The sequence below is a fragment of the Mobula hypostoma genome, chromosome 23 (assembly GCF_963921235.1).
Source record: "Mobula hypostoma chromosome 23, sMobHyp1.1, whole genome shotgun sequence".
Lineage (NCBI taxonomy): Eukaryota > Metazoa > Chordata > Chondrichthyes > Myliobatiformes > Myliobatidae > Mobula > Mobula hypostoma.
The window spans coordinates 47,257,450-47,270,079 of record NC_086119.1 but is presented as its reverse complement, the minus strand read 5'-3'; the positions used below and the strand labels follow the sequence as shown (position 1 = coordinate 47,270,079).

At 38.9% G+C, this 12,630-nt stretch overlaps 1 protein-coding gene across 3 annotated transcripts in view; it reads right to left on the bottom strand.

The window, feature by feature from the left end:
• LOC134336861 (TATA-binding protein-associated factor 2N-like) overlaps positions 1 to 12,630 on the bottom strand; it is a 39,724-nt gene that overhangs the window by 10,889 nt on the left and 16,205 nt on the right. For 2 of the 3 annotated variants that reach the window (XM_063031450.1, XM_063031451.1), the window contains 4 exons: positions 3,270 to 3,360; positions 3,035 to 3,188; positions 938 to 1,065; positions 255 to 393 (listed from right to left, as the gene is read on the bottom strand). In XM_063031450.1, the coding sequence (XP_062887520.1) occupies positions 255 to 393; positions 938 to 1,065; positions 3,035 to 3,188; positions 3,270 to 3,360 (512 nt within the window). The remainder of the gene's footprint in view (positions 1 to 254; positions 394 to 937; positions 1,066 to 3,034; positions 3,189 to 3,269; positions 3,361 to 12,630) is intronic. The other variant, XM_063031452.1, reaches the window with a different exon arrangement.

Below are 12,630 nucleotides of genomic sequence, written 5' to 3'. Positions count from 1 at the left end.
TGAAACAACACTAAGTACAAGTGAATAATTTAGTTAAATGTAAACCATGACTCTTCACTGCATTTCTCTGCACAATATGCAGAGTTAATTAAGTGTTCCAGACCAAGTTTAACAGAAAATATTGATCTTAACTTGATAAAGCTTATTTAAAAAATGAGGTAAAGATAACTAATATGATGCATATAGATGAATCTCAAAAGTGTGTCAGGACAAGTGACAAACAGATTATGATTTCAGGTCAAAGAAACACCTACCCCATTCTACCACGTTCCCCTCTGTCATTTTCATATCCACTATTGTTGTATCCTCCACGACCTCTACCTTGTTGCCTGCCAAAGTTTCTGTTGTCATCTCCAAATTTACTCCTCCCAGGTCTATCCTGTTCATAGTCATCTTAAGGTGGTGAGGCAGAGATGGGCAATGACAAAGAGAAGTTATAACAATTGCCACTTCTTACATAAATAAACATGCTACTTTTCAGACTAATAGTTACATTTTACAGAATAGTCAGTCAATTCTCAACAATACAGGGCTATAGCAGAAAAGTGCCTCCATGGATACTGCAAGTTAAAGGCATTAAACACGTTGCTTCATTCTTCATGCAACATACTCCAAAGTTTCTTAGTGATTCAGCAGGTAAGTTAAATGAGTGACAGCACAACCCACAACCAGGAGAACATCTTAGAGCATGCAACATCTTAGATCCCAGCCCTCCACTACATAATCAGTTGACCAACAAGAAACTCTACCAAATATTAAACCAGAAAACAGTTAGACATCATCCAAATGTATTTTTCTTCCAGTGTGATACATTGCCATTATCCACACAGCCAAGAATAAACTGGGAGATATTATAGGGCATCTCATTCCCCACCACTTGCCATATCTAATTTTGTCATGGCAGGTGGAGCCATCTTTCCATAGAAACCTCACTTACCTCCTGGTCTCTGCTGGCCATAACCTTCATGTGGTGAATGGTAGGAGGTCGACTGGCTGTAACTTGATTTATTGTAACTTGATTGGCTTGACTGGGAACTATACTCTGTTTCCGATTTTGAGCCATAACTGCAAGAAAGAAGTTGTGATTAAATGGAAATATTTCACTATGGAGGCTCCAAATTTGTCTGGTAGACACAATCTCCTTGTTGAGGAAAGCATGCCTAGTGTCCAAACTTTTTGGCTATCAAAAGCTTAAGGAAACCTATGAAGTTCTGAATTCAGGTCAGTGAGTCATGATTTAGGAGGACCTAGCAAGCAGCTGTTTGAGGCCATCGTCCAAATTCTCCAGGTTTCCTGTTATTTTCTATCAAGGAAAAAAGAATGAAAAGCAGCAAAAAAAATTAGTAGGTCAAGCAACATCAGTGGATATAAAACCTTAGTATTTCAAATTAAAGAATAGCAGAATGATTACATTTTTTCTTCTGCACAGATACACTGAGCCAAATATTTCCACTATTTTGTTTCAGCTTACCAGCATCTGTTGCCTTTGTACAAGGGTAGGGAAAGAAAGCCCAAACTTGGCAACCACACCAACAGGGCAGGCAGCTAAGAGAATGAGATTCACAGGGTGAGTAAACAGCAAAATGGAGAAAAATGTAAAGCAGTATTCAGAGAGGGGCCATGACATTCTATGGGAAAAATGGACAATTTATAATTTAATAAGTTATTCCAAGCTAGACAGCCAGGAATTGCACACAAAAAAAGTGCACGTCAAGCTGTTGAAAACAGGACACCAATACTCTACAAATGTACGTGCCTAGTGTTGAGTTTGAAGTAACAGTGCAGTCCTCTCAAGAATCTGTACTCAAAATGGCAACATAGCTGGGCATCAAATAAGGATATAGATTGGGCAGTTGTAATGCAACCTAGGAAGCTAAAAATGCAAGTTTGAGATCAAAGAATGCAAATACAAGTGAAACAAAGCAGATTTGAAAGGACCAAGTATGACTTTCTATCACAGCAATGATTGTATAACAATTCTGGTCCAAAGTCGGTAGCAAAATGCTTGTTTAATGGATTTTTAATATTTATAACATGAACCATAACTGATTTAGAAACATAATTCAGTGCAGTACGGCTAACATCACTGGGAGTAAATGCCACCATGAAGCAAATGCACACATTGACTCAGGATTGTACTGGATAGCAACACAAAGCCTTCCAAAACTCGTGTACTTTAAGTCATGCAGTAGTTGCAGGATGAAGAATTACTTACCATTTTGATTCCTTGTTCTGCAGCTGCTCAAATTGGAGTCAGGATTGGGAGGACCGGGACTCATTCAACCCCATGTTACAATAAGTCAATCAGGGGTAAGTAGAATAAATTTGCCTAGGCTAAAATAAATTAGTTATTTACTAAGTGTGGCATTAAATGGTACAGGAAGTTGGCAAGGCATGCTCTATAAACAATTTTGTCATGTACACAGAAAGAATTCCAAAGCGTTTGGATATGTAACTAGTCAGGGTACACAAACACTGGATGTGCAGTATATGAGTTCCTGAGAAAGAGGGAGGATGTACTTGTCAAGGGTATGTTTGATGCAGTTTGGAAATAGAAAAACAGGGCTGGCAGTAAAGAATATTGTAATTTATAAACAGTAATGTGCTGAAAATTCTAAAGGGAAAAAAGGAAATCCTGTCCTCACAAAGATATGTCACATTTATAAATTAGCCACGCACTTTAGGGAATCCATGCGATGATCTAAAAGAGAATCAACTTGGTAGTTTCAGGCAGTTTTAATTGAATAGCTGAGTAGAACTAAAGTGTCGGGTACCATCGCCATGGAGACAAGGGCATGAATGGCTAGCACACACCAGTTATAGGTAGATCATGATTTAATATGACAGTTGAAACATTTGGGAATAGGAAGTAACAATGTGCTCCAATACACTTATAACATCCTCAATTACATGGCACAGAGGAATTAAAGACCGATACAATGGTGATCTTGTATATTTCAAGCCAGAACTAGAGGCTTGAATATTATTATTTTTGGCTCAAATATTTAATTATCTTAAATTACTGGGGTATTACCTGCTGGGGGAATCAGAATGCTGTCCATAACTGCCGTACATCTGTTGTTGTCCATAAGTATTACGATAACGCTCATTTCCATAGCCTTGCCCACTCTGTCCATAGCCTTGCCCACTCTGTCCATAGCCTGATGTTGAAGACTGAGAATTCAACCCTGCAACAGAGAAAGAGAATTTATATTAATATAGCTGTACTTTTCAAGAAAAGCTACAATGTAGACAAAAACATGATATACCTGACTGCGCTTGTCCATAACTTGAACCATACCCACTTTGGCCTTGTCCATATCCAGATGCATCACCAGACTGCTCATAGCCACCATAACCCTTAGCAGAGAGATGCACATTAGTTACAAAACTGTTGACTTACACATACCCACCTAATTACACTTCCTTCCCAAATGGGTATTCTGCTAAAACATTTCCACATTTTGTCATAGACTTACCTGCATATTACTATAAGCATGTGGATCTATCTTTATTCCTCCTTACCAAACAGATCTGCTACTTCAATGCACAACTGCAGCTACTACAAAGGCACTAGCAGAGATTTTCAAAGACAAAACAGGTTCCAAACATCAGCCACAGTTTAGTTTGCAGAAGTTAAAGGTTACCATAAGCATGGTTGCATGTTTCAAATTAGGAAGGAGAAAAAGGCAAGGACTATGGAACATTTTCGAGCACAAGCATTTAAAGTACAACTACCCTATCCTATATCCAGGTCCTGTATAGCTGTTCTTAAAAATTCAGAGGAAATATCTAAAACAAAATACACAAAAGTCCTATTTGACAATTCTTTTAAAAAAGCAAGCCCAGAGTAACATTCTAGATTCGTAGATGCCATTGACCTATAAAGCATTACCAAGCAAGCTGCTATTCAACACGCCTCTTCCCCAGGAAAAGTAAATGGTGCACATGAGGGCTTTCCGTATAAAATAGCAAATGCAATTCTCATTACTGCCATGGAGCTTTCAGTCTCAATTGTTCCAGCTGTGATTAAAATAGCATGCGCTGGCCTTGAACTGTCTACAATGGCTGCAAATTCAAGATTTCAGCTCATGGGCTTGTCAGATACTGCTATTTAATGCTATATAAAGATGTTGGAAGTTGCTAGCAAGACATTTGAAGTACAAGTGATATCTAGAGGAATGATCAGACAGCAAGATTGCTAACTTACAAATTTCTAACACTAGAGTTGAACAAAGATAGAAAATTCAACCAAATTAGTGATCAATCTAACTAACTTAATTCATAGATGTTTTGCATTCAATAACCAGGACAGGAAAAATACTTTGTAACCAAAAGTTTAAAATTAAAGCTCAAATTTTTTTGCCATGTGAACAAAAATGTTAAGAATAAGATGTCAAGTTTCACCCCTCTAAGTACCAAGACTAAGCCATAAAGGAAGCCATCTTTAATTGTAATGACAAAAACAGACAAGTTAGGCCATTTAAAATAACAACCTGGTGAATGGCAAACTATTCAAATAAAACATTTTCAGGGTGGTTTTGTCAACAGTATTCGAACTAGATTAAAACTGTTTACTGACAAGTCACTTTCCAAATAGTCATCCCCAAACTACGGATAGCCAGTTAAAGCTCAGGAGATTCAGATCAAATAGGTTTGATCAAACTGTTGTGCAGATTCAGCTATTAAACTTTATAGCTACAGCAGCTGTACTAAAACTGAAGGTCATGATCAATACTGGGGAATACTGTGCTAAAAGACATCAATATACTTGGAAAAACAGGTCTACAATTGTTACATAAAATTTTAATGCAATTGTGCAAGATGTTACATTAAGGCCACAGTGTGGAAATTTAAGAACCAGAGCAGGACAGATGAAGTAGTAGGCGAATTCATGTGCGACAATGATGAGACAAAACAAAGCACCAAGTGCTCACTTCCACTGAAGGTTGTTTCAGTGGTATAAAACCTTAATTTACAATTTGCAAAATTGTGAAGAAATCTCATAAAAACAAGTCATTCTTCTACACAAGGGGAGGTTTTACAAATCTGATGCTCTGATAGGATAAAAGAAAAAGTAAAGCTAAAGGGATGGCAATAAACAAATGCAATGACACTTTTTTTTTTAAAAAGTCCTAGCTCTGCACAAGTTAGCTAAAGGTCAACCAAATTTCAAGAATTACTTAAAAGCTACAAAGCATTCTGGAACTAAAGTCAAGAAAGGCGTTATACAGTTGCAAGAAAAAGTTTGTGAACTCTTTGCACTTAGCTGGTTTTATGCATTAATTACTCATAAAATGTGGTCCGATTTTCATCCAAGTCACAATATTAGACAAACAATCCGCCTAGACTAATAACACACAAGCAATTGTTGAACACATGTCATTCACGGTCCAGGCTGGAAAAAGCAGGTAAACCCTTGTACTTAATAAATGGTAGAACATCCTTTAGCAGTAATAACCTTCACCAAACATTTCCTGTAGCTACTGATCAGACTTGCACAACAGCAAGGAGGAATTTTTGACTATTCCTCCATATAGGCTATCAGACTGATTAATGATCTGATACAATTGTATTTCTATGTTATATTGACTGTCCTGTTGTACATAATATTTATTATAAATTACTAAAGATTGCACATTTAGACAGAGACTTACGGTAAAGATTTTTACTCATGTATATGAAGGATCATCATTATCATCATCAGGTGCCAGGCCCAGTTTGAGCTTTGACTGCCATGGCCCACACAATCCTGTTTCGGGTCAAGTGGATCAATTCATTGGTATTCATTTCCAATTCTCTGGCTGCTGTCTCCATCATCATTTGTCTTTGTCTTTCTCTTACTTTCTTCCCTTCAAATCTTTCCCATAATTACCATGCATTCTAACTCCTCTTTCCCAATCACATGTCCAATGAAGTTACGTTGCCTCTTCATGATCTCACACATTATTTCTGTGTTTGCTGTTCATGACATTCTCTTTAGATATTTGTTTCATCCATCATATTCTTTGCATCCTCCTCAAAAACTACATTTCTGCTGCTACAATTTGTTTCCTCATGTTACTAGATATTGTCCAACATTCTGAGCCATATGAAGGATATAAGAAATAAAGGCAATTCAATAAAACTTTCAGCATCAATATTTCTGGGATTCCTTGCATGAATGAACACCTGACTTCAGTTCATGCCACAGCATCTCAACTGGGTTAAGGTGTAGACTCTGACTTAGCCATTTCAAAACACAAATTTCCTTTTTTTTTTAAAAACCATTCTGTTGTTGATTTACTCGTGTTTCAGATCCAACTTCTAATAAGCTTCAGGTGATGGACCGCTACCCTGACATTCTGCTGTAAAATGTCTTGATACAAATTTGAATTTATTGTTCCCTCAATGACTGCAAGTTATCCAGACCAAGACGGCAAAGCAGCTCCAAATCATGACGCTCCTTCCATTAACCTCATCCCAAGCGTGAGGTATTTGATATTGGTGTACAGTGCCCTTTTCCTCCAAGCATAGTGTGCTTTTCCGTCCAAAAAGTCCAACTTCTATTAGTTTAGGCAGATTGTGTTTGTCTATTATTGTGACGTAGATGAAAATCAAACCACCTAAGCATAAAGGAGTTGGGTGCTTATTGTTCTGGCTAACAACGGATGGTGCAATCTGGGGCATATTACGATCAAGGAAAGTGTTTGCAGACTGGATATTGAACTTTTTACTATTGGACCGGCCACATTCCACCATAATACAACACTTGGCGGCACGGGAGGTCGTTCCTGCCTGTGGCCATCGAACGTGCAGCTCCTCCCGTGGAGGTTCAGACACTCTGAGCCAATAGATTGGTCCTGGACTTATTTTCCATCTGGCATAGTGTTTGATTGTTGGGGTTTTTTGTATTGCTATACTTCACGCTCTATTCTTGGTGCGGCTGTAACGAAACCAAATTTCCCTCGGGATTAATAAAGTACATCTATCTTTTCCAATTTTTCTGAAGAATGCAAAACCTCAGTTAAAAGCAATATTCTCAACAAAGCTGTGAGACCGCTACATATGGAAAAATCAACTGTTTGACTGACTTTAGTTGTGTTCCACCACTGAACACACTATAAAAGTCATAAGAACTCAAATATGACCAAACTAACCAGCCTGAGAGGCAAAAGGTAAAAGCAAGCACCCAAATCTTTTCAGCAATAACCAGTTTAGGGGAGCAGAATATTTGATTACAACAGGAACCCAAGCACTTTAACATTTATATAGGAATAGTGCATTTGAGTAATTTCAGCTGAAGAGTCATGGTATTTCTGCAAGTCTGTCTGGGAAGTTACTTCAAATGAATTTAGCCAAAATTATCATGTTCTGATTGAAACCAGAGATTGTGACGAATATTAAAGTCTTTACAGTAGCAAATAATCACATCCAGTATCTCTCCCCACACCCCCCCATGCAGCCATGAAAGTAAAACTGCTCCAATTATTTAGAAATTCATTCCCAATATACACCAAGGCTCCATGTCAACACTTCTATTCTTGAAGACCAGTTGTCAAAAGAGTGGTATTAACTATAGATATGCACCTAGAACATTTCCTGCATTAAATATACTTCCTTATTTCATGAAGCCTCCAGGACTCTGCTTCTGTTGCCGTCAGCAACTCTGGGAGCCAATGAAAGCAACTGTTGGGGGGCAGAGTGCAAATATGTTTTGCAAGTGCACAATTCCTCCTAATTACTATCTGTTGATCTTGGTAGTACTAGTGAAAGACCTTGGAATTAATAAAATCACCCAACCTATAATCTTAATTCTTACCATATAGCAATCCTTTAATAACATTGTCTTAAGACTCAAAACTCAAAAAATTATCTTCCATTGACCAAGCAAGATTCCTCTGTAGCCGATTCTTTCTTGCTGCACCGAATTGGTTCAGTCTTCAAGAAAACCAGGTCCCAGCAGAATAGAAGGTGCAACCAATGGTCCTGGACAGCCACTAAGGGATTACCCCCAGTTAGTCGTATCAGCTAACAAAAACGATAAATTGTTTTTACCTTCAAGTGCTTGTTTCTTTCAATGAAGCACACAAAATTATCCCTTAGTTTACACTAGGTTTAAAATTGTGGGAAAATCTAATATTTACAAACTTTTGCTCATGCCAAGTGCTATTAACTTCAGTGGAGAAACTCTGGTTAGATGCCAGAGCTCAAGAATCGTACTCAAAAACCTAAACATTTAAAATTCCAAGTAATTACAATCACTGTCTAAAAATGAAGTGAAATATACAAGCAGTCTCTTACCAACCTACCCACGCTACTAGTTATTTTATTCCCCTGCGAACCACAATCACCAGCCCCCAAAATTTGTTCTGAGCAGTTGTGTTTAAAAAAAAATTCTCCCTTAATAGCAAGCCTGAATGGTGATAATAAACATTAACATTGATCATAATAGTCCAAAGCCTCAATTTACCTGAAAAGTTAATTACACTATTTTGAAAATTTATAAAATATTTCTTAATCAAGGAAGACTCAAAAGACCCTGTCCCACTGAAACAAGCTGATCAGTCACTGGTCCAGTTAACCCACGAGACACATGACCACCACCACTCTAAGCAGAGAACAGCATCTAGTATTGTGGACTTAGCAGGAGAATAATTTTGGGGTCTTTTCAACAATTTGTTTTAGCTCTGGTTAAATTTTCTTACCCGTCTAATTTAAATTGCAGTAATTTAAAATTGGTTAATAGTCTCTCCCAGTTACCATCAAGAAAAGATTCATTTAAGTTTTTTTTGTGTATGTGCCATATGCTGCCAGAGCCTCGGCGACCACTTTTCAAGTGGTTGTCTTGGAGGAAAGATTCTGAGTGGTCCCACATGTCCTTCTCACAGTGCAGTTTTTTTTTTAAAAGCAAGGCCGAGTTGTGAGCTCAACACTCAACCCAGCACAGATGGAAAGCGTGCCCAGGAGCGGCCCGAATGGGTTCGGACTCGGGAACCTTTGCTCCGGAGTCCGGCGCTGATGTCACTGCACCACCAGCTAGCGCAAGTGAAATTAGGTGACAAAAATACTTATTTTATCAGTGGTTTGATCGAGGCATGACTGCACAAGCGCATGGACGTCAGTCAGTTAGAACAGCAAGAAGAATTTAAAAGGAGACAGCTTTATAGAGCAAGCAACCAAGTCGAGGGAGACATGAGTTGGCAAGTTTTGGCTCAACAGGTCAAGGCAAGGTAGGTTATCTGTATAGAATACAGACAGGAAGCATGTGAGTCCATCAGACACTCAAAGCTGCTGCACAGATTGTTAAGAAAGCATACGGTGCATTGGCCTTCATCAATCGTGGGATTGAGTTTAGGAGCCCAGGGGTAATGTTGCAGCTATATAGGACCCTGGTCAGACCCCACTTGGAGTACTGTGCTCACTTCTGGTCTCCTCACTATAGGGAGGATGTGGAAACCATAGAAAGGGTGCAGAAGAGATTTACAAAGATGTTGCCTGAATTGGAGAGTATGCCTTATGAGAATAGGTTGAATGAACTTGGCCTTTTCTCCTTGGAGTGACGGAGGATGAGAGGTGACCTGACAGAGGTGCATAAGATGATGAGAGGCAATGATCATGTGGATAGTCAGAGGCTTTTCCCCAGGGCTGAAATGGCTAGCACGAGAGGGCAGTTTTAAGGTGCTTGGAAGTAGGTACAGAGGAGATGTCAGGGGTAAGTGTTTTTTTTAAAATGCAGAGCGTGGTGAGTGTGTGGAATGGGCTGCCGGTGACAGTGGTGGAGGCAGATACAATAGGGTCTTTTAAGAGACTCCTGGACAGGTACATGGAGCTCAGAAAAATAGAGGGTTACGGGCAACCCTAGATAATTTTAAGGTAAGGACATGTTCAGCACTGCTTTGTGGGCCGAAGGGCCTGTATTGTGCTGTAGGCTTTCTATGTTTCTAAGAAACTAAGTGTGTCCAGCTAAAAACAATAGTTTACTGAAAGCATCCTGCGACTGCAATGGCCAGAGCAAGAATTTTGATGAAGCAAAAGTGACAATAGATTTAATTGTAGGACAGACTTGGCGGGAGAGGTCCTGTGTTGCAGCCCTAGTATGTTGAAGTTGATGGAAACAAGTTCAACGACAATATCTGCAGCTCAAGGAACTTAAGCCCACGCTCATCTTAAAAATGTGAGATTCAGATATTAATGCACATGGAAAAGTCAAGAGGCACTACACAGGGGGATCCAGAAGGTAACAGAGAAGCCTCAACCCTTACAATTGCCCAAGGCTCCTCCGATAAGATCAGTAAACTATCAAATGAATGAACTATCATACCAGAGCACAGAGGCATGGGCATGAAACGGAAGGAAACGTTGGCAGGGACAGTATCAGTATTGTTGTCTGCAACTACCCATGCTACAAGTCCCAAAAATTGCTGCCCAGATTTCATGCCATCTCCAAAGGGGCTAGATTAATTTGGAAACACAAAAGGAAAACAAACTAGTGGTTGAGAACCATATGAGAAAGAAAATTCTGTTTAAGGGATGCAAGGCGGTAAAGTCTAGCTTAATAAAAGGAACCACAAGTTAATCTCTGGATTACTACATCAGGAAGATCCGTTGCAAAGAAGAGTATATCGGGGGGGGGGGAGGCAGGGAGAGAAGAAAGGGAATGGTGGTGGTGGGGGGGAATGATACAAACTGAAAATTAAAGCTTGCGACATCTGTTGCAAATTATAAATTAACAGCTATTGAACTATACCAATTTGAGACAGATAATTACTTTTTTTTGAAGGAAGTTGTTCAAGTTCAAACATACATGAATATAGCCAAAGTGTTCCTCCACAGCCAAGGTGCAAAACACATTACAAAGAGCACAGCACACTTTACATAGTACATACGGAACAGAGTTAAGATTTCAGAAAAACATTCACAATAGCCCAAGTCCCTGAGTAGCATGACTAGAATTTCATGGCAAGTTGTCCTGGTCCAGCATGTTCTTCCACCAAGCAAACACCAGAGCAGCACTGCTGGGAGGGGCCAGCCCCCAACCCAAGTTCAGATTCCAGCACAGCTCACAGAGATTCACCCACTCCACAACCAAAGCAACACAGATCCCCTCTGGTGTCACCGTTGAATTGGACTTGCAGTAGACATGGTGGAGTCGCCCAGTCTTAGAGATGCCTTGAGTTCTAAGGTTTAAAATGAGTTATAGAGAGAGTGGCTGGAATCTTCATCTTCTGAAATGAGATTCTAAAATTCTCAGATTGGAAAATACAAAATTGTAAACCCAGTATTTAAGAGAGGAGAGAAAACAGCATAACTGTCAAGTTAAACTATCAATAGGTGAAGATGCAGAGATTTTTCAAAGTAGTACCAAGTCACTTAGAGATTATTAATAGCTCTGGGGAGCATTAAAAGATAAATTCAAACCAAGTCAAGGAAGGCAAACTAGTGAATATGGTGTCAATCGCATTTAAACAGCCTGCAATAAAGGTGTATGAACACATCTTTGATTGTACATATCTACACAAAGCTTTTTCACTGGAAAGCAGCATACATCAGGAGCCCCAGGACTCTCAGCAGGTTCCGGAACAGTTATTACCCCTCAACCATCAGGCTCTTGAACCAAAAGCGAAAACTTCATTCAACCAATCACTGAAATGTTCCCAAAACCTGTGGACTCACTTTCAAGGACTCAATCTCATGCTCTCAATATTTTTTATTATCTCTATTTTTGTATTTGCACAGCTTGTCATCTTTTGCACATTGGTTCAATGCCCAAGTTGGTAAAGACTTTCACTGATTCTACTATGGTTATTGTTCTATTACGGATTTGAGTATGCCCACAAGAAAATGAATCTCAGGGTTATATATGGTGATAATGTACTTCAATAATAAATTTACTTTGAACTGAACATCGTTAACAGACAGAAAAGATCAGGGTTAAATGAGCCACTTTCAGATGGGATACGGCAGGGAAATAATTGATTTAAATGCGGGGATTAGTTCATTAATGATAATGGTAATTGACGGTGGGTTGCAAGGATGCAGGGATGCTTCAGAAGATAAGTGGAGTGTGGCGCAAGCAATGTGAAAAATGCAAGGTCATCCACTGTACATCACAAAAGGTGGAACATTTATCAAGAGATTGAAAGTTGGTATGGGGGAAGGAGAAACATATAGAAATTATTTAAAGTTAAAATGCAAGTAGAGCAAGTTATTTTGGCCTTTATTGCAGGTGGATTTGAATAATCAAAGACCCTGTTGAGACAACTAGAACATTATGTTTGTGTCTGGTCACCCAAGCCAATATACATTTGTGAAAGGGAAAACTGAAGATTTCACTCGATGATTCCCAACTAACGAGCCTGTCATATGAAGAAAAAGCAAAATGGAGTGTGGAGTGGGGGGGCTCAGGAATACAGAAAAACAAAAGTAAACTCAATGGAACGTACAAACTTGACAAATGTTTCTTCCAGCAGGGCTATCTAGAATCTCAATAGATAGCAACCAAATAACATTGACTTTTGATATTTTTGTACTAGAGCCCAGTCACAATATATATTCAAGTTTAAGAGCAATTACATTTCAGATTACAGACAGTAAATATTGAAGGAAAAAGACACCAAAATAAAAATCAACTTGATCATAAGGCATAGG